Source organism: Borostomias antarcticus (genome assembly GCF_949987555.1).
Source record: "Borostomias antarcticus genome assembly, chromosome: 20".
Lineage (NCBI taxonomy): Eukaryota > Metazoa > Chordata > Actinopteri > Stomiiformes > Stomiidae > Borostomias > Borostomias antarcticus.
The window spans coordinates 6,587,203-6,614,932 of record NC_140253.1 but is presented as its reverse complement, the minus strand read 5'-3'; the positions used below and the strand labels follow the sequence as shown (position 1 = coordinate 6,614,932).

Genomic DNA, 27,730 nt, shown 5'->3' with positions numbered 1-27,730 from the left:
GTAGGCTGTGCGTTGTCAGCACTTGATTGTAGATCAAAACGTTTCTTGGAAGAGTTCCCGTTATCACATATGCATTCTTCATTAAAATGCATTATTATGGAAATAGCAATGGAATTGCGAGCAGGAAGAAGATATGGGCTACAAAAAAAAAACGTAGGCTACTCATCATCACAGACAGTAGCGTCGATCGACATAGGCTACTGTCAGCAGATGGATCTAGTACTACGTCTGCTTTAAAGTGTGAATGACTTCAGTGTCGGAGTAGGTAGGTGAAACATGAATCATTCTTAAAAATTATGAATGAGTAGCCTACATGAATAAAACAACACCGAGTCGTTGGAAGCCGATGAATGAGCAGCTCACACAACCTACGATGGGTCCGTCTCTTGCTGTTACTCATTTCGTCCACTGAGTGGCAGCATGTCCCTTAAACGCGACGCGCTTCGCTCTAATCACATGCAGAGAAGGTCTGAAGTTGCAGCTGCATGTCACATACCGACAATGTGATGGGGACTACCGTAGCACTATAAAAGTGTAGACTGGCATACAAGCAGTGTTAAGGCGAAGAAAGAAAGCAGAGTTGTTTGTGGGAGCTGCGGGAGTCTATAGCCTGCTGGCAATATGGAGAGGAGAAAGCGCACGGGAAAATACCACTGCATCCCTGTCTCTAAAATCTAGACTTTCACATGGAACGCGCGGCACGTTTATTTCGCTGATTGAGAAAGTTACGCGAAAATATACAATGGTTATAAATGAGTCTCATCTGAACAGTTCTTTGCTAAGCTTTGACGAGCAGGTGCTGAATCGCCCCCCTTGGGTCACGACAACTTTGGGGTGCTTCCTGATTTTCACTATCGTGGTTGATATTTTCGGCAACCTTTTGGTGATTTTCTCCGTCTATCGGAACAAGAAGCTGAGGAACGCAGGTGAGTCGAGTGGTGGGACAATTCTTTGACACCATCGAAAGTAGGCTAGTACGTGAATCGAGTTAATTGTTTCGGTATAATTGGATCCATTAAGACCCTGATGACCGATTCGACAGCCGTGCGCTCGGATAGAGCACAACAAAATATTGTTTGTTTCATTTAGGCTACAAGCCGACATGTGTGTTGTTTTAATGACCGTGAACAATAACTAGGCTGCCGCTTAGCCTACATCCGCCAACGCCAATGAATGAATTTCGCCGTTACGTGCCAAAGTAATTTTTTGCTGCACGTGAACTTGTCTGGCAGTGCCTACTGGTACCCGGTGCGTTGACCCAACGGGGCGCCTGATCATTCTAGTTCTGTACTAAACTTATAGATGATTATGCGTTGTCAATGACATTATGCAGTTATGCACATTTAAACGACTTTTAATGACAAGAGTTCTCTGTCTCTCTCTCTCTCTCTCTCTCTCTCTATCTATCTCTCTCTCTATCGCCTTTTTATTTTTCTCTCAGTGACAGTACGTTTTCTTTGTCACGGTGTTGAAGACCGCTCTGAAGAAGTAGCCCACATAAAGTAAACAGAGAGATTAACTTGGTTTGACTGACACGTGCTTGAATGCAGAGAACGCCGGGTGATGGTTAAGTTGCGAGCTAAGGTGAACCGCTTTTATCACCATAGGCTACCATGTTTCAGTGGAAAATTGTAATTGAACGATGTTGCGTGTCAGATGCGTGAGTTTTTATGAATTGATGATCACCGGCACAGCCTCGTTTGCCTCCAATTGACGCGTCATGTGCTTTGTGGAATTAAACTGACCAACAACACGCACCATAACATAACAGGTGCACTGAAATGTTAAGACCATAGCGGCTTTGAGACCAATGATGGAATGTGTTTTAGGCTACTTTCTGAAATATTAATTTCAATACTAGAACTGTTTCATAATCAGGACACCCATGGCACGGACTGTCATGACGATAGGCTAAATCACGTCTTCATTATCAACGAATCTTTTCTTGTGTGTCTTCTTTTGGTGGTGGTGGTGGGGGGGGGGGGGGGATGCCAGAGCCCCCCCCCCTAGCGATCTGGGCCACGTTTCATTTAAAACACCAGTTTGTCACATTGAGAAAATAGATATCCCACGTCGGTCACGTTTAAGCCCCACTCCCCGTGAAATATGATTATCACGACTGCCTGTTCTACACAACTAAACACCCCCCCCCCAACACACACACACGGTTTTATGATACTCCCTCCATTTGACAAAAAAAAACTTTAATAGTATACACAGATATAACTGTTACATAACTAGCATTCTGCTGTGACATAACAGATTGCATCTTTGTGATTGGAATGTGATCTTGCAGCACCCGTGGGATCCCATCCCAAAGACTAGCCTACATCTTTACAGAGGCTATATTCAGAATGCTTTAATCTTGTGTGTGACTGTGTGAGTGCACGTGTGTATGTTCTGATGATGATAATGGCATTATAAGGTTTATCCAACAGTCATTGCTGTATGTGAATCTCTTGGAAATCACTTAAGCTACAGCACTTACTCACATTTGACATGAAACTCACCTGCCCGCTCAAAACCGGATAACACTGTGACGAAACGACACCGACAAAGCGCTGCCTCGGCCAGACGGCAGATGTTCGGTGATGTAGAATGTGCGTGTGCGCAGGAAAACACTGTCTTTGAGCTCACCTCAACCTTAGACACGGATATCCAATCCGCCGTTGCCTTTCCAGGTGACGGCATTCAGCGTTGGGAGCCGACTAAGTCCACAGCATGCGACGGCGCCAGGGCAGGGACTCCTCCCGGCTGATGCCATCACCACAGGTGTTATTTGGTGAATACCAAAGACCCTGGGAGTCACGCCCCGCGACCTCCGTCTGGCTCCTGGCTTTCAGGAGCCCAGACAATTTTCCAGCCCAGTTCCTGTAGATGGTCACGGTGCACGCCTGACTCAGGGCCCGTGCATTTCTCTGTTCAACTCAAGCGCGAAAAACAAAGACATTGGCAAATTGATAGTATGATTTAATTTACAATCGTAGCTATTTGAATTAATTTTACGTGTAGCTGATTTTTAATTACTCCATCCGCCACCATCGTTGCCTTAATGGCCTGTAGCACCCTGCCAGCATACGTAATGGCTCTGACCCAGGTGTGTGTGTCTGTGTGTCTGCGTGTGTGTGTGTGTGTGTGTGCGCCCCTTTACAGAAGCTATGACCTTCAACTTTGCTATCATCTGAAACTGTCACTCACCACCTGGAGATTGTTGCTTTGTTTATCGTGTCCTCCAAACCCAAATAGATGTACTGGGAGTAGTTTGTGGCATTTAGTACTGGATTTGATTGTGTGCACAGTATCTTTTAACAGCCAAGTCTGTCACGCTACTTAGCTGTGTGCCATAAACACCCCATGCATTGTAAGTGAGCAAACATGCTCGTGTGTTTGCATGCTGTCATCAGGTTGATTGACTGGTGGGTTGTCATGGTTGCAGCCTGAAAAGCCTGTCAGAAGTGATGACAAATGTATAGTTTGCGGGAGAGTTGCAAGTTCATAGGTCAAAAGGAGAGTTGGAAGTTTATAGGTTAAAAGTGAGTGGGTGTTTGTGCAGGTGACAAGTCACACAAAGTCGATTAAGACTTGAGTCAAATCCCACTCAGTTTCCCAGCTCTGTACAGTAGCTAGTAGCTACTGGGGATTTTCTTCGCTTTGAACAAATCACAACGCTCCAGTGTCATTATCTCCAGCCCGGTTTTGCATGTTTGGCTGTCCTCTGATCATCTCGACAGTATTGGCCTTCTCTGAGCCCTTTGTATTGTTTGCGGTGTAATAAATCATTCTAAGCACTTAAAGGTGCTCTGTTCGATTTACTGCACTTTTTGTTAAAAATAAATAAATTCCAATATATGCAATAAATAGGTCCAGGGGAGTCATAACTATCTGTACAGAAAATATAGCTAACGGTGTAGTGCCTGTGGAGCAAATGCTGAATTTCTTTTTTATTATGAGCGAAGCCGGCCCGGCGCTGAGCCCCACCCCCTGAACGGCATCATATGGAGTGAAAACGCCCACTTGTTTATATCTGATACTCTGCACAACAGCCCCATCTAGTGGGCGAAAAAAATCTCGCTGAGCACCTTTAATGCCACATTACATTTGTAAACGTCTCCCATTTCAAAATGAATGCCTTAGACTGCTTTAATATCTATGCGCTGATGAACGAGAGAGGGAGAGAGAGAGAGAGAAAACGGATCCCCCTTTTTCTATGAATTATTTTGTGGGATTCTTTGTGTCCCCTTTATTTGTCTCTGGGGGGAAGCCATTTTAAAGCTCTGTGACATACTGGAGATTCATCACTGCTGAATTTCTCAACTGTGAGCCACACATCACAGCTAGTGACGGCAGCCTGCTGCTCAGTAGCACATCCGACAACAACTACTCGGCTGATTTTCAAGCTCCTGTGCATTGATGCTGGGCATGCTGGGAGGATGCTGGGGACCTAAAATGTGTAGCTCTGAAAGTGTCTTGGGACAGGATCTGAGAAAGTTTCTGTTGGACTTTGTCCCGGGCGACCATCAGGATGCGCAAGTTGTCCTTTTTCTCAGGCTTCGCCGGACACGGAATGACCTCCATCTCTCCTGCCATGGCGCACAGTCACATGAAAGGTTTGGCATTTGATCAGTCGACTTCAGCCAGAGTTGTCAAAGGCCCTCCTAAAAGTCACCTGTTTCCAGATGCGTGCTCTGCACCCGTTACATAACCGCGCTGTGCAGTCCCTCTGGGACCTTCTGGCAGATAGAGTGGAAACTAAGAGATTTTGGACTTCCTCCCAAATGTGATTTTAATTAAAAAATAATAATCTCACAAAGTTGATTCTATGGTCTGTGAAATCAGAGGACTTTTCGCGACTCGTGGGTTTTGGCCTGATAACAAGCGGCTGAGCCCGGCGGGGAGGGGGGGGGGTTGGATGGGTTGAGGGGGCGGGGTTGGGTAGGTTGAGGTTGAGGGGGGGGGTTGGGTGGGTTGAGGGGGGGGGGGGGTTCAGCCCAGTGGGGGTGTAGGTGTAGTTCAGCCAGATCAGAGAGCTTCAAGATGGCCGGATGTCAGATGAGCTCTGCACACCAGGTGTTAACCTCCACAGTGAAACAGACCAGGTCTGCTGTGTTACGTCACTGATTCTACTGCCCTGTGGAGAGATGCCTTCTACATAGTGTTGTTAACCTCCACCGTGAAACTGAACACGTGTTATGTTCTTACGTCACTGATACCCTGTGGACAGAAGCCCTCTTAATTATACTTCTCCATATTGTTACTTTGAGTCTTGTGCTGTGTATTTCTACCCTGCATAATAGTACATTATGTGCATGATTCAGTATTTTGTTTAATATTGATTATGTATTAATTTGTCCCTGAGAATTTACACGTTTCGCACCTAGCGCTCATACGGTATATAAACTATTCGTATAATGCTCCTAAATACAGTTGCTCCTATACAGTATATGCTCCTATATACTGTATGTCCAGGCATATCTACCCACACACGCATACATAAATGTGTTATATATATATATATACACTCCTTTGCACTAGGTCCTTTCTCTGGAAAAATGTGGTGTCTCTTTATGCCAGTTCCCTATCTCACCCTCTCTTTTTTCTTTTGTCGTGACCCCCCCTCCCCTTCCTGATAGAATTGTCGCTGTGCCAAGCTGATGTCAGAGGACAGGCACAAGGGCGGACCAGGTTTGACATTCCACCTGACTGCGCAGAGCAGGTTTGACATTCCACCCGACTGCGTTCGCACAAGAAAAACAACGTGCAGGCTCTTTCTGTGACAGGTGTGTCCTACCGGAGGGTAGAGACGGCCGGAGGGAAGTTCCTCGTAGCGCCGACTGTCTTCATTGTCAGGCCCTCCTGTTGCGCTGGCCCACCTCTCGTCACGCGAACGCATTCGTTGCACAAAACAAAAGAGCCAAGTGGGAAATTTGCTACAGGCGGAACTGGCAGTTTGCCAGCGCTAGGTCGTAACGCCGCTTAGCGCCAGCACGAAAATAGGGCCCTATGAGAAAACATCCACACAGATGTTTTCTTCCAAGGATGACATTGAATCTGCATTCCGCTGTCCAGATGGGGCTTTTGTTAGTGGGCGAAAGTAATTGTATCAAAGCTGGGTCCGTCGGGCACTGTCCTCTTCTCTATACCCACAGTGCCCCTGTGGCTGGGTGGAGGGCTTGTGACCCACCGGGGCCCCACCCTCTTTTAAATAGTTTCCTAATTAGCAGGCTAGGTCGAACTGCCTGGCTCTCAATTAACCCTCCATCCCCCTGAGGACTGACGAAACTTTGCGTTTTAAGACACACCCACACACACACACACACACACACACATACCTACACACATCTACTCACATCTAACTAACACACGCTCACTTACACACTCACTTACACACATCTTCTTGCACCGACAAGTTACACATGCTCTCACACACCCAGTTACACTTAAACCTATACTCACATGCTCACTCTATCACACACACATACACTTTTATTTTTTTAATTTTATTGGTTTATTTGGTGAGGACAGTGCATATTAATGAACACATACAGGTACATGACTGTGTCAACATGCTGGATTTAGCTAGGCGCTAGTTTCCACCCGTAGTCCTCCAACATTAAACATTAAAAAGAAGTACTCACAGAAGGACAAACATTAAAAGACAATTACAATAATAATAAAGATAATAAAAAACTAAATCTAACACACACACACAGACTGCTGACACGCACACCCATGCATCTCATCGGAGACTGAGCAAATAACCAAGGCTGTGAGAATGTGCAGGGAATGGCTTTGCTGACCGCGCCGGTGATTTCAATGCAGTCAGTGAGTCGCTCTTCTGACGAGGCTCACCGTCTCCCCTTCTGTCTCTGGGCTGTTATGACTCTTTCTTTATATTATAAAACCGCTTTTACTTTGCTGTTTCTCTCTCGCTCTCTTTCTCTCTCTCTCTCTCCCCCCCACACACTGTCTCTTTCTGTTAGCCTTGCTTCCCTCACTCTCTAATTCACTGTAGCTCTTGCCTTCATCCCCCCCCTCCCTTTCTTGTACTAGAGGGCCTCTCTCTCTCTCTCTCTCTCTCTCTCTCTCTTCCACCCTCCACATCTGAAAGAGTCCGAATTTGACGTCCCCGGCCTCGTACTCCATCACACCCCTGTCGGTTCACATCACTCCGGTCGAAACCCCCGCCCCTCGCCTCGTCAGGCCGCATACCTTTTGGAGGAGCCCTGCCGGCCGCGCTCAGCGTCAAGAGCCGCCCGCGGAAGCCGCTGGGTAGCCACGTGCAAGCCCCCGTCAGGCGCCCAGTCAGGAGGTGGACTGAGTGTTGAGCGGCGGGAGGGAGAAAATGGCCGACTTCTAGTACGTTCTCTGCTCTTTTTTTCTTTTCTTAAGTGACCTTTTTAATTACGATCAGTCTGCTAGGGCTCAACTTAGCAGAAATGGGCACCTCTTTGGTTTGGCTGTGTGTGTGTGTGTGTGCGCGCGTGCGTGTGCGCGCGCGTGTTCGAGTGCGTGTGTGTTTGTACAAGCATAATGAAAAAGACTAATTTTGGCCCTCAAATTACATTGCATTACTACATGACAGTCATTTAGCGGGCGCCTTTATTACCAAACGACAATGAGATGAGCAAACATATTCCTCTGAAGCCCATCCCCCCCACACCACTTCTGTCCAGTGCTATTTTTAATCATGTATATGAAACAGTGCAAACCTCCTTCTTGCTTGATTGGAGGCGGGGATGACGCGCATGGTGAGCTCGGGGGGCCAGACGGAGGAAAGCCTAATGCTCGTCCGAGGGGAACCGTGCAGCTCACGCGCACACAGTTGTTAGCCTAGCCTAGCTCGGGCGCAAAGGGGCCCGGGGAAGAGTGGGAATTAGACTATCTGCCCGCTTCCCTGGACGTCAAATCCCATCGGAGGCGGGAATGTCAATCGCTTCCGTTGTACAAGTGAATTTACATACTTAAATCTTTCTTTGGTCACTTTAAACCCACCGTTTATCTTGTGTTGCGGCCCTAATACGACAGGGCATCGGACCGACACAGACCTGGAAACGGGAGAAATGTCCTGGTGGATCGTGCCGCCTGAGATGACTCAGAGATTAGTCAGACGAGAAAATGTGGCCAAACGGGTGTTACAATGGCAGAGGTGTCTGCTCGAGAGCAGCCTCAGGCAGCAACGTGTTGAATGAACCACCCCCCCCTCCCCTCGCACTCAACACATGACTCTGCCTTTATTACCGCCCCCCCCCCGCCCCCATCCCTTGTGAACGCTGTGCCTGCCTCCCAGCCTCCCAACCTCAACGTTACCAGAACACTGTGCCTCCATGACCTTCGTGTTTTATTCTTGTTATTTTGTTATCTCGTTCGTCCCGCTTATTAAAAATCCGATGTCACAAGAGCAGAGGAGAGAGTGGGGCGCTGAGGACGATGACAAAAGGATGATCCCTGGAGGGGGAGGAGCCATCAGTGGTGTCTTTGTGGGCCGACACGAGGTGGGGGGTGTTCCCGGCAAAGATGCTCAACCTGGCACCCCCTCTGCCCCCTCCGGGCTAGAGGATGGAGGAAAACAAGGTTGTTAAGCGTCTGATTACCACGGCCCGCTGTGGGGAACGTGATGCCCAGACACCCGCTGTGGAGAACGTGATGCCCAGACACCCGCTGTGGAGAACGTGGTGCCCAGACATCCGCTGTGGAGAACGTGATGCCCAGACATCCGCTGTGGAGAACATGGTGTCCTGACTCCAGGTATTGACCCGACATGGTTTGGGAAAAGCAATGGAAGGGATAATCGCCGCGGCAGAATTTGAATGTTTGAGGTCGGAGGCATCGCGTCTCACAGATCAGCCTAAGTCCAAAGGCACAGGTGTGGTTGGAACAAATGCTTTAAGTTTATATCACTTCAAACCTCTAAATTCCTCATATTTCTCAGTCCCATATTAAAGGTGCTATAGATAACATTAACATTTCTGTCAGATCTTTTTTTTTTTTTTTTTTTACATCCACAGAGCTTTTAGAAAGGTGTGGATTAAAGTATTGCTTACCCCCCCCCGACCCACCAAAAAACATTATGAATTCATCAATGTTAACTTTTTGATTGGTTCAAAATGAATATTGTATTTATCCGTCTGATCTGTTTGGTTCCCACCTATAGAAAGGTTGGTGAGCCAACTTGTACACAGTATAGTATTACGACATTGGTACCGCCGCGTGGTATCTCTGTGTCAGGAGTGATCAGGAGTCGTAATACTTTTGGCTCACGAGCCTGGTTGTAGTTGTGTTTTGTATTTTATTTTGTATAAAAAGTCTACAAAAAAAATGTTACCTATACCACCTTTAACCTTTTTCCCAGTCCAGGATATACCTCATCGGCCGCAAACGTTTGAGAGTGTGAAGGCTGCAGGGAGGGAGGTGTAAAGGCTAGTGATTTCACTGGCGCTCCTACAGTACAGTACGCCAATATCACTTTACTGGTGTCCATTATCCACTCCGGTCCAGTAATGGCTGGTTGCAGTGTAGGCGGATCATTTGTACAGACAATGTGGGTGAAATAATGTCAATGTTCCCTTAGTCACCTGCCTTAACGAGCACGGGGGCCCATGTGTATCTGTGGACGTCATTAATTCCAGATCTTCCAATAGGCGCCGCCCCTCCATGGGAAGAATGGATTCATTCATTAGGGGATTGGGTGCCTACCGGAGCTCAAGAAGTGCCATGGCTACAATACCGTTAAACAAAGTGGTTATAATGCATTATGTCACTTGCCATGAGAACACTAGCTCAGTATTCCTCAGCGAAGTACTTCTTATCTGTTTAATGGCAGCAGAGGGCCGATGGCCGGCGGTGCCTCGCAGCATGCCGTCCCTCTCTAATGGGCCATAAACAAGTTCTCTGTGTGTGATTAATGTCAAAATAAGGGATGAAGGTTCGCACTCCAAATTACTTTAGTATGCTCTTTATTTCATACACACACGTGACAGACATCAACAGATGCCTTTCGGCTCTGCCGTCAGTGTTTGAGAGTGTGATTAATGTCAAAATGAATCCAGTTTGAGCGCAGAGGCTATTTGGGCGCCGTCCAGAAGCAACAGGAAATGATGCGCAAATAAGTAAGATGTCGGCGGCGATAGCCACCCGCAAATTCCAAGCTTTTCCGCGTCCCCTGCAAGCCCCCTGGAAAACGGGTCTTTCTGTTGTTGATTCATTTTCCCAGCTGGAAATGGTGTGGCTCTCAATCTGCGGTCGGTATCAAATGCCAAATCAGATGGCGGCGCGACTTTGCCGCGGTTTAACTCGTGAAATGCCCCACTTCTCATCCCCTCCCTGTGAGTGAGGGATGGAGGGAGGGCGGACAGACAGGCGAGGGATGGAGCAGAGAAATAGAGAGGCAAGGGAGTGAGACAAAGAGAAGTGATGAAGAGAGGAGACTGTGTGTGTGTGTGTGTTTGAGGGTCTGATGATAGGAAATGACAGTTTTATCGTCTCACACTTCTTCTTTTTCTCGTTTGTAGCAGCATGACTTTACAGCACTACAGTATCATCACACCTGCTATCTGCTGTTCACGGCAGAGCGGAAGCAACCCGTGGCGACGTTCTCACCCCCTGCCAGTAGGGGGAACACTTATCTGCCTCCGATGTTGAGGGTCACTAGTCATCTGAATGAGCCATTTCATCAAAGGTGATAATTTCTACACGCCTGTGGAAGGCACTGGTTCTGACTGTCATGTCGTGCTTTTGTCCATGGCATTTTTGGGGGCAGCTTTTATTCAGGTTCGAACCCCCCCACCCCAGGACGGTCATGTTTTTCTACACCTGCCTTCTCATTCCTAGTTTTCCATTCATTATTTTCAACCTCTCCTCTCTTCAAACCTATTGTGGTCTCGGGTCACTTTAGCCAATAAGGATGTCCTCTCACACAACCTAACCAAACAAACTAACAATAGACTACTGTGCACAGCTAGGCTGGCGAGAATGACACTTGACTACTGCATTCAAATGGCTCAGAAACATCTGTGTCTGGACCCCGGCGAGACAAAAGGGTCACTTAGTGCTTCGTAGGAATAAATAAAGAAGTGACGCACTTTCACTTGAGTTTTCCAGAAAAATAAACTTGGGGTGTTTGTTCAGGCTGCCCAGTGGGCCGAGGTGGTATTGTTCAGCTCTGGGGGTCCCAGAGAAGCGTGTCAACAGAGTCTGAAGGACGCATTCATAATCAGATTTTTATCTTCAGCCCACCAACTCTCCCTGTCCTGACTCCCAATTCCTACCTAAACTCTCTCTCTCTCTCTCTCTCTCTCTCTCTGTGTGTGTCAGAGCTTGCGTGTGCGCCTTCACAATTGTTTGTGTACATTTCCATTGTGTGTGTCCCTCCACAGAGGGAGGGAAAAAGTGTTCCTGTGTGCTCATATGATTGTGTGTGTGTGTGTACAGCAAGGCTGATCAGCTTAGGTGATGTAGGTGGAAAGGCGTACCACTCGACGGCAAAGAAAATAAATGTAAGGAAAGGGAAGAATGTGAGGTCCTATTTCTCTCACGAACTGTACACACACACACACACACACACACACACACAAGCTCCCACCCATCCTGCTCTCTCCATTTGTCCTCCCTCTGTTTGCAGTCACCCAAAACAACCCGGCTTTCCTCCACTTACAGCACAGAAACAGACCATAATATGCATTATGGTACAACTAGGCTCGACAAAGGGATCAATATGACATGATGTCGCTTCGATATGCAGCTTCTACTGTGATATGGAACAAAACCATTGATTGAAAAATGTTTGCCATCGGCGCTACTAAATTGCCTTTTAGCGCGCAGACTGGCCGGTTCAGTCCAGAACACGCAGAACCCGTTGTTCGCGGCCCTCTCTGTCATTTTTAATGACGGCGTCACGACTGAGTGTATCTGTAATTGCATGTGTGAGATGTGAAACAGTTAGCGTTCTGCTGTATGCTACTGCAAGCCCCGCCCCCTACCCCCCCCCCCCCTTCCGACATGTGGAGATATCATCGTCACCGGAGCCAGGCACGTGTTCATGCTGGCTTGTACCTCGCCGGCTGACGCAGACATTACACACATAACACGTTACCTACTGATGGAACGGAAACGCCTCTCGATGTTTTTCTCTGAACAGCCAGCAAGGAAATGAGGACACAGAGAGAGAGAGAGAATCATCGGCGTCGCTGCTCGTATTTCTATCACACGGTAGCCTATGCTTTTGCGTGTGTGTTCTTCCGAGCGCCTCCGTTGTTCTTCTCCTCCCCAGCCCCCCGCGCCCCCCGGGCAGAGCCACAGACTGAAAGGGTCTGTTCAGAGGGCCGCCACCGGGGGCGCTGCGGCCGGAGCAGAGTGATGAGTGGGACGTTTTCGAGAGGGTGTCTGTATCTGGTGTCAGCACTACCCTAACTAGCCTCGCACTGAATGGGGAGGGGGGGGCAAATGGAGTCTGGTAATTAGATGGTAATCATTCCAGATTTAAGTGTGTGTGTGTGTGTGTGCGGACGCGCGCACGTTGTCTGTCACAGCCTGCGACTGCAGCCTGCTGTGTGTGTGTGGGAGGAGTGTGTGTCTGTCTAGTCCCGTTTGGGCAGGCGCGTGTGTTAACATCTAGGTCGGTGTGCGTGTGTGTGTGTGTGTGTCCGCGTGTGTGTGCTGCTCATGGGTCTGTCAGGGATGTTATTAGGGAGGATGGTTGAGCGGAGGTTTGGAGGCAGGCAGACTGGGGAGCGTCCACCCCCTCTCCTGGAAAATAGGATTAATTTTAATGATGGATAGACGATAGTGGTGGATGTCACTATATAGGATTAATGGATACAGTAAGTGACAGAATTCCGAATACGTTTGACATAGGCGTGACTGTGATTTTGAGCTGTTGAATAAATCGCAAACTGATGACTGGGGATGACGGGTTCATGCATTGGCATTCATACAAAAAGTAGGCTATTAGCCATCCCGAACATTCCTCTGACAGGGATGAACGACATCATTTCAATGGCAAACGGGGCTGTTGCACTGGTTAAGACTCACAGCAAAAAAAGTCGATCGGTGTCGTGTCGGAAATAAACAACGAGACTGCAGCTCATCCCATTTGGAGTCGGAGGAGATTACATCGAGCCCTCTTAGGTCAGCGGGTCAGCTTTTCCATGGGAGCCATCAAAATGACAACTTGTCAGGCCAACCGGTCGGAATTAGAAGGCCAAACGGATGCTAAACCTTGTGACGAGACCTTACAACATATTTTTGCCGCCTCGGAAGTGCGAGGTCACTGTGGGACGCACGTCAGTTTCTAAGCGCTTAGTGGTGAGATCTGATGCTCGGATGGTTTCTGTGGTGTCTCAACCGAGGAGAGCCCCTCGGTTCACCCACCCAAAAACTCTGTTGGCCTCGCAACAAATTGATATAGTCTACAGGCAATTAGCGCTTCGACGAACAGTCAAATCCCATTAGAGGCCTCCAAACAATTGTGCTAATTAAAAAAAAAAAAAAAGACAAGCCCAGAGAATACGGAAGAAGCACGTTGCCACTCTTTCCATTTTCCTCATCCCATCCAGCATAAGAAACAAATTATGTGTGTTTGTGTGTGTGTGTGTGGGATGGTGGAAGGGGGGGGGGTGTACTGCGGCTCCAATTTGCAATTACCAAGCAAGTTGATCCCTCACCCAGATTACAGTATTATCCCGTTTATGCCTTTTAGCTCCCGAGTTCCCCATAAAAGGAACCGTTTAATGAGGACCTCTTTGCGTCTCTTAAAGATATTATACCCAGTAGAGCCGTCCCTTTAAGAGCACAGTGAGCGCAGACCGTCGCTGTTAGGAAACAGGCGGTGAGGAGGTGGGTGTGGGTGGAGGAAAGAGCTCACCCCTGACAGTTACTAATTACAAAAATAGATTTTGGAGGCCCTAGATAAAATTGTCTGTTGAGCCCCCTTTTGAAATAAACCCTACCCACCATCAAGCAATTAAGACTGAGGCGCCATCATCATGTAACTTTAGGCCATCAGCAGCAATGACGCACTTGAGTATCACATTCAGTTGGGGCCTCAGCCACTATCAGATCAATCTATTGCTGGGGAGTTTTATGATCACTGGCTGTACTGTATCCAGTGAGAACACTAACACTTTGTATAGTTTCAAACAAAAAAAGTTTTGCGAGGCCGGAGGCCCTAGGCATTTGCCTCCACCTATAAGAGACACTGGCCCTGCTTGTCAGGAGAAGAACGATGATCTGGAGCATCTCAGCAGCGATCCGTCACAGCTGGGTGAGAAGCGTCTTGTTTTAGACACGGCTCCTCTCGTGTCTCCCTGGATCCCTGCCTCCCCCGCGTCTCCACGGCCTCCTCCATCCTCGGACCCCTGAACCCCACAGACTGACTTCCTGGTGCTACCATTGCCCTCTCTCTCGGACTGCCCCTTTTTGGACCTCGGACTGGGCACTGTGTTTCGGCGCACGCACATCTTTAACAACACCTGCCTAGCCATCTCATTTTGCACACGGGTTAACGATACACACAGCCTTCACGCACCACACATTGTTAGACACACACCTCATATCCGAAACTACCAGTGCCCCACACTCTCCCGCATACCCTCCTTCCCCAAACCGCGAATAAGCTACGCCCTCGGGCTGAAGGGTCCTACCTGTCCTCTCTGGTTTCCCCCCCCAGTCGTACTACATAAACGTAACACAAACTCTGTAGCAGAGACCTAATCGGCGAGCATTCCCGACGCCTGACGTGTTTAAACTGTGCGGCCGTTTAGTCATAGAGGACATTATAGGAGTGTGGCGCCCAGCCAAAGTCATTATTGAAGAGGAAATTCAGGCAACGCGAAATCTACGCGAGATAGACACACTCACTAGAGATGGGACCGATCTGGACCTGGTTCACGGATCAGGTATCTGCCTGATGTCGCAAATCTCCATAGCCTACAGATCCAAATGAAACGAAGCTCCGGCATTTAGGCTATTCATTCAGTTATAGGCTACAATTCACGTTTCCCTCAGTCCAGTGTCAATTTCACCAAAATAACCTACCTTTTCAGACCGTTTGCTTATTTTTGCAAACGTTTGGTGTGAAAACAAACTTTATGCTGAAAGAAGTGTAATAGTTTGCAAAGAACATTGCAACCTTTTTGGCAATATTTCGGATTTAAACCCAATGCTAGAACCTGATAACATTCATCATCATCAACCTTTATTTTGCTAGGCAAGTTAATTAAGAGCAACTCTTATTTACAATAACGGCCTAGGTGGGGGTAAAAGCCCCCTAGGGGATGGGGACTCAAATAAAACAAGAGGTTAATGAGGCGATAAACTAGAGCCATGTCGTCTCCCTCCCTCTCCCTCTGGTCGTGTCATAATATGACACCGTTGCTCTCTGCTTGGGCTGAGTGGAATGAGTTCCTTTCTGCGCATCAGCGCCCCACGTTCATCAAATAAAAAGCGGTAATTGTAAAATATAGGCTTGGGATGAGACCCCGTCTGCTCTGCTCTCCTGTCACTCCACACCTGCAACAAAGGGTCTCTTAGCAGAGAGCACAGTGTCATATTATGACACAAACACACACATATATATCTATATCTATGGGATTCAAGGATTCTCTCATTCTCATGGCTTACATCCATCACATAGGCTATCTCAAAATGAAATTACTCTTACACCAAAAACCTGTTACCCAGTTAATTGTCAAATACCGATTTAAGTTAGGGATATATGACAGTATACAAGTATATGCCGAACTTTGTGTGGAAATGACCCTACACCCAGTTTTCTGTCGTACGAACGCTTAGTTAATGAGGGCCAATATTTTCGGGTTAGATTATCCTCAACTTTTATTAATTTTTGTGCAGTGCTGCAGAGTTTCTCCCTCTGTCTCTCTCCCTCTAGCTGACTCTTTCCCATGCTAGCTCGGTTAGCCTCGAGAGCCACGGGGAGGGGAGGGTGTGAGGCCACTTTGATGTGTCCTTGTGACCGCTCTGTGCAGCTTGCAGCCCTTGTGCGAATATACGTTGACTGTACATTCAGCAATGGCCTTACTGTACATCCGAAGACACCTCCAGTGTAATGTGCCTTCAGGCTGGTGCCTGTTTACTATCTCGTCTTGTGGCCGTGATTTAATGTTGAGAGGAGCACCGGGTCCGGAGTGAAGACACACAGACCATTGTCCTCGTGTCCTTCCCCTCCCCCGATATCTATAGGCCTACTGTAGCACTGCACAGATGAACTGGGTTTACAGCAACTAAAAACTAATCAAACTGCCCCTCCGGTCTTTTCAACACACATCACATATAGTCAGTCACAGCTGATGTTCAACTTGTAATCAAAGCCATTACGTCATTCAGTCTCCAGGCGGGGTTGGTATGATATGACTTTAATCACCCCCAGAAGGATACATTCGGGTGTTTAGGACCAAGGGGCCGTGTCAACAGAATCCTGTTGTTGTTGTTTTTGTGGATAAAGGCGTGGAGAAGGAGCAGGGAGGTGGCACCGCGTGGCGCTCTTCCCAACATGCAAAAACGGGGCTGAACTTTCCGACTGTCTCTCCCTATTTGGGTCAAGCTGTCGGCCCCCCGTCGGGGTCTTCCCTTGGCCTGCCTCGATGAATCAAACGTATTCAGCGCAACCACTCGACCGATCCAAAAGTCCAAAAAGCACCTGGGGGTGGAGGCGGCGTTGTTTCGGTGTAAATGTGAGGTGCCAGGTCTCCATGGGGGGTAAACGAAGGTGACGGCCTGCTTTTTGTCTGGGTGAGAGGAGTCGTCAAGCCAGAGGAAATGAAGGATCTCTTTCTCCCACCCGGCAACGGCCCCCATTTTCGATACGTGGGCCTTATTGCCATCTTGTCGTCACTCTGTCAGGTTTCACGATCGCTCGAAAAATGAAACTGAGCCGCTATGGATGGCCACACACTGAGACGGTCATGGGTGAGGCAACGAATGAATAATCAGGGATGTGCGCCGCCTGCCCTCTGTCACCCCTGAGATCTATTGAAAGGGTGCTAGGTGTTTTTTTCTGGTGCACCTGACAATCCTAGCACCCCCGCCCTCCCTCCCTCTCTCTCTCTCTCTCTCTTTCTCTCGTTCGCTCACATCACAAGCCAATTACCTGCGACGGAAAAGGTTCCTTCCAACGTAAATAGATTTGGTTCGTCCCGGGGTGCGATGAAAGGGGGGGGAGGCCAGCACCACACCTGGAACCCCCCCTCCCCCCACCACACACACCAGCCCCCTCCACCACCATCATTTCAGTAAGCATCCTGGGCAGATGGGGGGTAGGGGTGGGGTGGGGGGGGGGTAGGGGGTCTAATCACAATCCCTTTGAACCTGGGAAACAGGAGATGATGCAGAGGAGGTGATGGGATTGGAACTCTGGATAAAGCAATAGCTTTTTCTATTAATAGGCACAAGGTTGTGTACTGTGAGGGCAGATGCAGTGAAATACAGTGACGTATATCCTTTTCGGAACTGTGTAAAATACCCTAGTCCCCTGCTTCCGCCGGGTGACGGATGAGTACAGCAGCCGGGGTGCATGCTGAGGCCTTGGTTCTCCTTGCAGTTCGGGTTGAGTGTGTATCCATACTAGGGCTGGGAGTCCGAACTTCGGGATTCGAATATAATTCGAATATTGACAGAAATACTGGTATTCGAACGAATATTAGGCAGCCCTTAATATTCGAACCTGTAAGTTTTGTAAATGTGTTGGCTAGCAAACGTTGCTTTTGATTCAGATTCAGAGGGTTTTTCACGCCTGGTGAAGTTGCAATCGCGAGCTCATTAGCAAGGCTATTGGACCTGTAGGAGGTGACGTTAGTTAGCACTTAGTTAGCAGAACAATGGCCTCGCCAACGCCCACAATCACGCTGGAGGAGATCGAAATCTATACCCCTAGACTGGGTTGCACCAGTTTGTCTAAACCCAAGCATTTAGTCACGCCTAAACACTGACTAAACTCTTAGTTGCTACTAGTTAGTCGCATATTAGTTGGTATCTTATTTCGGTTGCACCACGGCAATTTAGGCGTTGTCTTAACTAGTAACTACTAACTAGTTACTAAAAAATAGTCGTTGTATGACTGTGACGGCAGGATCCAAATAGCCAATCGGTAAGCAAGTAAAAATGTAAACAAGGAGGTTGATCGCCCTTACCCAGCCCTTACCAAGGAGCTTGGGCCGTGTCCGAATGTCCATATTACATATTATATAGTACATACTGCAACTCGCCTACTACATACGATTTAGTACATACCTGTACTACTCCACGAAAACATGTTTAGTATGCGAGATAAATGTAGCATGCTTCACGAGTCATCCAGTGAAAGCGACGGGCTCCGGCTCGCATATGCGATTCATGTTAAACTTACAACAATATTGAGCTAGCCAGGCATTTGAGTTGGTCATCCAACACAGGCTCGATCCTCACCTTTCTGTATAATCCCAACTGTGAAATGGATGTGATAATAGTCCACAAAATATTCTTCCTTTGCCTCGTTTAGCACCAGCTGCAACACTCTCCTCCAAATTCATTATCTCCGTTAGCAAGGCTAACGTTGCACTCGGTAGCTTGTGCTTATTATTATTATTGGAGTTGGTGCTTGTGCAGTGGAGGGGTTCTTTTGGGGGAGTTAGCCGTTGGATTGTTATGCTTAAATTATCCTAGCCAGCTAGTTCCCAAGCTTGTTTGATAACCTTTGATTCAGACATAACGTAGGCTGCCTGGTACAGTCCACTGACCAGTTGCTGGTTAACTATGAGGATCCCAGCCGACCGTTGCTTCCCCCCAACCCGCAACGGAGGGTTATCAACTCGGCTGGGACTCCGCCTCTCATCGCTAACCAGCAACTGAGACCATTGAGCTAAAGGTGGTTAGCTAGCTCGATCGTGAAATTACTCAAACTTATTAAATATGACACCAATAAGCACACCGGTGCCAATAGTTAGCTTAATCTTGATATAACTAAGACATCTGCTAAAAAAATATTTTTTCCACCGACAGATTTAGCTACAATGTTTCAGCCCACCTCCGTCCAGAGTTGAAGACGCTACTTCCTCGCACTAGTCATCACTTACACCACCTCCCAGGGTGGTGTACATATTTAGTTGTAGGAACTAGTCGTGAGTGGTGCAACCCATTTAAATTTAGTAGTGACCAAATCTCGAGTTAGTCACCACTTAGGTTATAGGCCTAGTCACCACTTAGTAATGACTGGTGCAACCGGCTCCTGGTTGACGAGGGTTGTTGAGTCTTACATACTGCAGCCAGATAGCCCATAATGGCAAGTTCTGATTTAGCCTAGGCTACATGTTTGATTAATGGGATATACATCCTACTACCTTTATTTATCTTTTATTTGTCTTTCAGTACCTAGCCTGACTGGCTTATTTTTATTTATTTTTGTCAAACAGTGAAAACCTACTGTTCAAGCCAGGGTCTGACATAAATTAAAAGAACGGTTGTTGACAAAGACTTGTATTTGCTTCTGAAAACATCATTGCTTATCGATATTGCCTATGATACAATGCCCACTAGTGGACAGAATGTGCACAACTTTATTTTAATACCTAGGTAGGTCTTTCTGTAAGAATTTAATGGTAAAAATATTATTAATAATAATTCGAATATATTCGAATATTATTATTAATAAATAAACGAACTTCGAATATGATTTTGGGGCAAAAGTCCCAGCCCTAATCCATACCTTGTCTCCTATGCTGGGAGCCAGGGCGTGACCCCACAAACATGCAGGCACGGACGCGGTTAACGGCTAGCAGCTAAAGCATTGGCCATCGACCCCCTCAATGACCATAGATTGACCTCAGAAGGCAGCGTTGTTGCCAGAGTGGAGAAGCAAAACATGTTGACACGTTAGCTACTGTAGCAAGCTAATTCACAGGTTCCGAAATGTTTTCCAACTGTCATCGGCCATGTGTCTTTGACGAACGAGGGACATGTGATCTGGAGTGACAACATGACAGGGGATGAGTCATCCGGAGGGGTTAGGGCACCTTTGCCGGAGACCTGTCAGCTCGCCTTATACCACCAGCTTGGCGGGGGGGGGGGGGGATGACGGGGAGTGTGACACCACCCGTGGTGTTATGTCATCTCGGCTTCCCGGGGACAGACGGTGACGGTGTCGGACAGGTAGTTTTCACAGGGCATCATCCTCAGAGGTGCTCAGGGGAAGTGTTCAAGCGGATTGAGAAGGAGACTGCGTAGGGACTAGTTAGGGGAGGGTGGAGTGGGCGGGGGGTTTGATGGGGATTGGGTTCGTTCATACTGTTGGAGGAATGGTGGTAGTGGTGGGGGGTGGGGGGGCATTGAACCTTCAGTTATCGTAATCCCATCGAACAATTAGCAACATTAGACAGAGGCATATCCCAACACAGAGCCATGCCCCTGAGAATTACACCCACAAGGCCTTGTTCTCCTGGTTCAGAGTCATAAGAAAACTACCCCCCCCCCCAAATGAAGGGTAAATCGACTCCAAAAAAGGTGATCAGTGACAGTTTGTCCTGCAGAACATTTTTGCATAGTTTTCATACTGTAGACTAATGATACCCTCTCTGGGGAAATCAGAAAAAGGATTTCCAGGAAGGGTGAGGGAGGGGGAGTCTAATTATAGTGGTAGGGTTGGTAGTGCTTGGAGTCTCGGAGCCATGTTGAATCATCTGTAGACTCAGTTGATGGCAAGCCAGCGTCTCCTGTAGGCGGAATAGGCAAATGCTAGTATGCTACCTCCGGCCTAGCTCTCTAAAAAGTGTTGAGGTTCTCATTGGATATAGCATACATCAGTGATCATAGAACCAATCAAAATCACAGATTTTGGGACTCCCTCCCCACAAATAGATCTGATTGGCTGGGGCCCCAATTGAATGTGATAATTGGGTTATGTTCAACTCCAGAAGTAGCCCTGAATAACGCTATTGTTGAGCCATTTGGCAAGTGGAGGGTACTGCAGAACTTAAACTGGATTGAAAACGTTTTCATTTGATGAAAAAAGCTGAACATATAGCCTTCAGCCTTCGGTGACCTGCAAGTGCCATTGGCAGTAGTTTGTGGCCTTAAGCAGCATTTGGCTGTGAGCAGGAAATAAAACCTCTCAGTTCTTTCTGAAAAGATTTGTCTGAATAGAAATCGTCAGCAAGCCACCCTGACCTGACAGGTCATTCTCTGCGGCGTCTTATTGCCACACGGCAAACTTTTTTCCGAGAGAGCGGCCTTCGGTGATCTGAGAGAAGCCTTTGGTGAGGAAAGCGAGAGGCCGACATTCCAGACATGCAGAGAGAAGAATAGAGTGCGCTCCGTTGTTGGAGATGTCAAGAGTGGCGGTGAACAGCCTTGAAATAAATTGTATTGCCGCGTTGTAGTGCCGTGTATTGACCCGTTTCTGGTGTCTGGCCCTCTTCCTCTCTGGTTATGTCCTATCCTTCTCAATGTGTCGGCTTTGACTTCTGTGAACTAAAGCAACTCTAGACAATGAAAGTAAACCGGAGAGAGCTCGGTGTACGTGGACGGAAAGCATTCCTGCGAATTTGCCCCTCGCCCCGCCGATCGGTTCACCGGGTCGTTTCAATTGCGTGCGCTACACGTGGCGTCTCCCTTCTCCTCTTTGTCTGCTACAGCATGACGTAGGAGCACGTCTCCAACGCCAGGCGCCGCTGCATTACGATCGGTTGGCGGTTATCGAATCGCGGATCACGGTGAAGTGAATTGGCACGCGTTGTGCCGGAACCTGTGCGTTTGCCGTATGCTGCCTGTTCACCCGGGAGAGACTGGCCTGCCAGACAGGGCTGTAATTCGCCTTCCTCTCCCGTCACCTCGCAGAGTTTAAAGTCAACCGGCCAGGCTCCACACTTGCCTCCTAATAGACCTTTCTGACCTGTCAATCACGCGGAGAATAATAACCATAAGGTTGCTTGATTTCTTAAGACCACGCCTCGGAAGTCCCACAAACAAAGCTTGTCCCACGTTGTGTTCATCGATTATTAGTTTGAAGAAAATGGTTCTTAAAACATACAGAAAACCGGCCTGCAGGTTTCTGTACCATGATGTTATAAGAAAACAAGCTGTACGATACCCCACACTTTCCTCCACACATCAGTTTACAGTAGCGCCCACACAAAAAGCTACGAAGCTAGTAAGGTTAGGTGCTTGATGTACAGTAGCTTATTTGCCCGTAGCTAGTAGTTAACAGATCATTTTCACAGGCTCATTTTCTACTAATGGATGCCACTTACTTACTCACCCTGCTTTAGATGTGCAGTTAGACTTTTGTGAGGTGTTTGTGCCTTCCACATAGATTGCCAGCACCTAGCATCAACTCGTATGTTGTCACCTGCTCTGTCCGAAATCCAAAACTCATGGATATATCCTTGTGTAAAATAGTTCAGGCCTTTCTGTAAAACTCTCTTAGACACGGTAGTGGCATTTGGCAGATAACATATCTGTACTGTACAGCACTATTGTCAGGAATCCTTGAGAGAATCATCAGGTATGTTGGGGGGGGGGGGGCGGAACTTAAATGAATGGGAAAGGTCTATTAAGGAGTCCCTTTTTATCACGTTCTCTCTCCATTTCTCTCCATACTCTCGCCATCTTGCAACAAAAAAAACATCTCTTCCCCCTATTCAGTAACTCAGACAGCCACTGGTGGATAGATCCTGCTTTTTTTTCAGGGAGATGGACATTTTTATTTATATTCCTGCCTGCACCCAGTGAACTTGTTTCACACCCAGGCTCTTAAAATAGCCTGAGAGAGAGGAGAAGATGAACCCCAGGTGAAAGAGAAATCCTTCGTCCTCGCCTGCTGGCCTCATTCATAAACACACTGTGCAAAATCCAGTATTATCAATGGGGGGGACATTATCGCTCATGTTTCTCTTTCTCTCTCTCCCTCTCTCTCCATCTCTCTCTCTCTTACACACACGCACACACGGACACATACACATATGAAAGACCCAGATTTCCAGTGGCTCAGGAGAGCTCCTACATACACTGTTGTTGTCCTGGGCCTGATTCATGGCTGTGTCATTGAGTACAGGGGCTCACAGTTCCCCACCACACACACACACACACTCTCACACCTCAGGTGTCATCATCATAATCTCCATTAACAATGCATTGAGTAGAGAAGTGTATCCAACCATGGCATCATTTTTTTTCCGATTCTTTCTTGTTTTTTAAATTCCAAGTGTTGAAAGGTGGAACTTCTTTAACTGTGAAATTACAATTTGTGAATGTGAGGTACGCACGCAATTAGAATACCATTATCATCCATCTCTCTGCTCACAAATGGCACACTTCGTGACAGATTGAAATGTATTCATAGGCCTGAGGTAGTTGCCCATACATTAACATACATTAGTTGTGAAGGTTACGCATAATATTCTGCCAGGAGCTCATGAGAAAGGGCCCTTGTGACCAATTGTGATCATCACACACTCGCACTTTGACCTTGGAGACTGCCGGCCCGACCCCCTGGGGTCAGAGTTTACCATGTTGCCCCCGGGTGCAGGAATTCCTACCTCATTAGTCCACCGGGGACCGACAGGCTACAGTTGGTTGAGGCTGACGAGCTCAGACATGCGCTGTCCGGTGACCTTCAAAACGGGTCCACTGCCTCCTGCATTAAGTCACATATGTGTGTAATATGTAAACGTGCACAAGGATGAGCGACGAGGTGAAGCGTGACATTTAAGAGAGCGGCATGCGAGCGCTTATGGGCCGTGTACCTCAGCTGCGTGCGACCGTTAGTCACAGGCCATTTCGTGACCGATCGGTCACTCATCGGTTGTGTGTACCGGGCATTCACATAGAACATATGTGGTGCTCGTTTCTCTGGTCATAAAGGGGCCTAGAGTAGCCTTGGGAACGGGAATTGATCTGATTTTAATCAATGCCATTTGCGATTCTTTAGCGATTCAATTTTGTGTGTTCTGCATTCTGCTAAATGACTGTAATGTAATGTAATGTGTCAAAGTTTTATTACCTGCAAGTCTGAACACGGTGTAGAAACAGCGTAGAAAAAAAGTTGCGCATGTCTGCCTGATAACATTTGAATACGTTAAAATAAATCAGAATGCTCCTTATCTTTCCCTTTTCACACGGCGTAGACACACAACATCGTTTTGAAATGAGCAACTGTCAGAAAAACACGCCTTGCATCGCTAAAAAGAACTGATAGGCGCGGAGGCATATAATGCCGATTTTGGGGGGTTACGATTCTGATTCTCTTAACAATTCCAGTTCTCGATTCCCATCTCTCACCTACTGGTTTCCCCTAGTAAATTCGGGAATTGCAGAATTCGGGGAGAGCCGTAGCAGTGTGGGATTGAAGAGATTGAAAGGAAACCCCGGGAGATGGACGGGGTCTGGGGACCCGGCAGTAGCGCCGTGTCTCTGTTCTGAGCAGAAAAGCGAGCGCTGGGCCAATCACGGGCCTGGCCTGGCGGTAGAGACCTGGGGCGATCTGAGAGCAACAGAGCCGTCCTCCGGGATCCGCTTTCCTCTCAACCTCGCCAAGGTCAAGGCACTTAGTGCTCTTGAGAGACCCAAACCCGGGTAGTGCGTCACGGGGATGAACGGGCGAGTACAGCCTTACCTCGAGTCCCCGCCCCCTTGCCCTTAAAGAAGAACGCCTCCCACGGCCCATGACTTGTCTCTATACATCAGCGGTCAACACGGGGGGAAACGTCCCCCAACATGGCCTCCCTTGATCCCGCCCCTCGATGTCGGCTAATCTGGTAACGTGGACAGGTGCGCCTCTGTAGGGGGAATCTGGAGGACAGATATCGGAGGAGAGCTTAATTAGTAGTTCCAAAGGTCGCCCGCTGTGGAGGAATGTCTGGTATTCGGGCGGCAGTAGCAGGGATTAGAGGAGGAGAGGCCAAGTGGGAATGGGAAGACCTGGGCTCTGTTTAGTTGGTGCTGCCCCCTACAGGGCTGACAGACCTGCCGGTGGCGTTGATTTGGGGGGGGAGGGGGGCTGGGGGCGGAGCTGATCTCAGCCGGCAAAAGTGCGGCGGGGGCCTGCCTAAGAAGAGCGCCGGCGGGGGTCAGCGACGCGACGGGACATCTGTTTGCGCGCCGTGTCGACACCAGAGCCACTTGTCACCCACAGCAGTGTCCCGCCACGGCTCGTCATTAAGCCCGAGACGAGAGGTTGTTGCAACCGTTTTTTTTCCCCCCGTTTGTACCTTGCTTCCGTGGACGTACCATTGACATGACAGATGACAGCTGGGAAACTAAACGTTATGTTAATGCACCGCCTCCTCACCCCCACTGGGGCGTTCACTCTTCAGAAGAGATGGCAACAACAAACCATCCCCTGTATAATGAGACACAACTGGCAGACAATCTGGAGTGCGACCGAGTTTGTGAGAGGGAGACACACAGGAGTGACCCTCCCCGGATATAATGAGCAATTGTGCTCGGCGCCGAGGACGGGAACATCACGCGTTGAAAGGAGGGTTTTTGAGATCTCGTACGGTCGCAGGCCGCGGCCTCTTCACTCACAGAACCACGTTCCTCCGGAGAACGCTAACTAGATCAACCTTGGGACTGGAGTGGGAGGCTGCCGTTTTTAGCACTCGCTAACAGGCAGTGCCTCCTTCATTGCTCGCGGTTAATCGGGTTTTCTCCGCTCGCACGCACGCTCGTACACACACACAGTGCTGAGTCCTTGGTCGGCGTGGCAATTAGGACTGTGCATTCATTACAGGCTTTATTTGTCTCTCATTCACAAGCGTCAACAACGGGGGACGCGCGCGCGCACACACACTTACACAAACACTTGGATATTTGAAGACGATCTTTTTATTTGGCTCTTGGCACCTCTCACACCACCAGTTGCCTTGAAGCCCTTTCCTGTGTGGCGAATGAGGCAACGCGAATGCCTATAAGTAAAACATTCACAGGCTCACAACACACATCCCCTTTGTTCAGTCATTGATGGCAATTAATTTAATTACTCTCTTGCCATTTTTTGCCAGGCTATGATTATCTTTATCAGCATGTGTGAATTGTTCTCTCTCTCTCTACACCCCCCCCCCCCACACACACACTCTCTTTCTCTGTCAGATAAAGTTCTGACACCTATGACTGTGAACAAACCTCCTTGTCTCCTATTCAAATTCAAACAAGCTTTATTTGCATAAAAAATGGAAAACACCTATGTTGTCAAAGCAATCCGGAAAATTATTAGCACTGGCAAATAATACGAAATTAATATGGGATAATATGCAAATATCAACAATACAATTACATTAAATATAATTGCTGTTGTTGGATGGTTTTTATTGTATTGTTGATATGCACGTCTACTTATAATGACATTGGGAGCTGGTCATTTTTTTCAGGTGTAGTAAACGCTCTCTCTTTGTCTCTCTCTCTCTCTCACACATACAGGGAACATCTTCGTGGTGAGCCTTGCTGTGGCCGACCTTTTGGTGGCCATCTACCCCTACCCCCTGGTTCTCTCCTCCATCTTCCACAATGGCTGGAACCTGGGCTACGTCCACTGCCAGATCAGCGGCTTCCTCATGGGCGTCAGCGTGATCGGCTCCATCTTCAACATCACCGGCATCGCCATCAACCGCTACTGCTACATCTGCCACAGCCTCAAGTACGACAAGCTGTACAGCGACAAGAACTCTGTGTGCTACGTGCTGCTGATTTGGGCGCTGACCGTGGTGGCCATAGTGCCCAACCTGTTTGTGGGCTCGCTGCAGTACGACCCGCGCGTCTACTCATGCACCTTCGAGCAGTCGGCGAGCTCGGCCTACACCATAGCGGTGGTGTTCTTCCACTTCATCCTGCCCATCATGATCGTCACCTACTGCTACCTGCGGATCTGGGTCCTGGTTATCCAGGTGAGGCGGCGGGTGAAGCCGGACAACCGGCCCAAGCTGACGCCGCACGACGTCAGGAACTTTGTCACCATGTTCGTGGTGTTTGTGCTGTTTGCCGTGTGCTGGGCCCCGCTCAACTTCATCGGGCTGGCGGTGGCTATCGACCCCGAGGCGGTGGTGCCGGCCATCCCCGAGTGGCTGTTCGTGGCGAGCTACTTCATGGCCTATTTCAACAGCTGCCTTAATGCCATCGTGTACGGGGTGCTGAACCAGAATTTCCGGCGCGAGTACAAGCGCATCGTGGTGTCGTTGTGCACGGCGCGAGTCTTCTTCCAGGACAGCTCCAACGACGCGGCAGAGCGACTCAAGAGCAAGCCGTCACCGCTCATGACCAACAACAATCAGGTCAAAGTGGACTCGGTGTGAACAACGGGCGAGATTGCTGACCACGACGACTGTGGGTGGAGACTAAACGAAAACGCTGTGAAGAAGAAAAAAAAAAAAGAAAAAAAAAAGGTTCTGAGTTGTGAAAAACTTCATCAACGAACACAAAAGGTTGAGCACACTACCAAATGCAAATACATTTCTGAGTTTCTGAACCACAGGCAAACTGAGCTGTCTCGACACTTTTTACAATCACTGCTAAACCGGAAAATGTATGTGTCTTTTACCAAGCACATTTGTTTTGTTTCTTCGGTACCCAAACCTTGACGAAGTCCCTCTTGTTTTCATGTTTACAGTGTTGATGTCAATAAATCTGTGAGATGTACTATGTATTTATTTTTTATGATGTATATGTAGATACATACAATAAATATATATATATATATATAATCAGGTTCATTTCACCCACATGGACCCAAAATGTTTTTGGGACAAATAAAAAAAGA

The 27,730-nt window shown here is 48.1% G+C and overlaps 1 protein-coding gene across 1 annotated transcript; it reads left to right on the top strand.

Moving 5' to 3' along the window:
- Positions 1-621: 621 nt before the first annotated feature.
- mtnr1aa (melatonin receptor 1A a) lies at positions 622-27,266 on the top strand (the record flags this gene model as incomplete). Its single annotated transcript, XM_084454223.1, has 3 exons — positions 622-674; positions 772-926; positions 26,398-27,266. The coding sequence occupies 3 exons, from the start codon at positions 622-624 to the stop codon at positions 27,264-27,266; spliced, it is 1,077 nt and encodes a 358-aa protein (XP_084310349.1).
- Between the last annotated feature and the right edge of the window lie 464 nt (positions 27,267-27,730).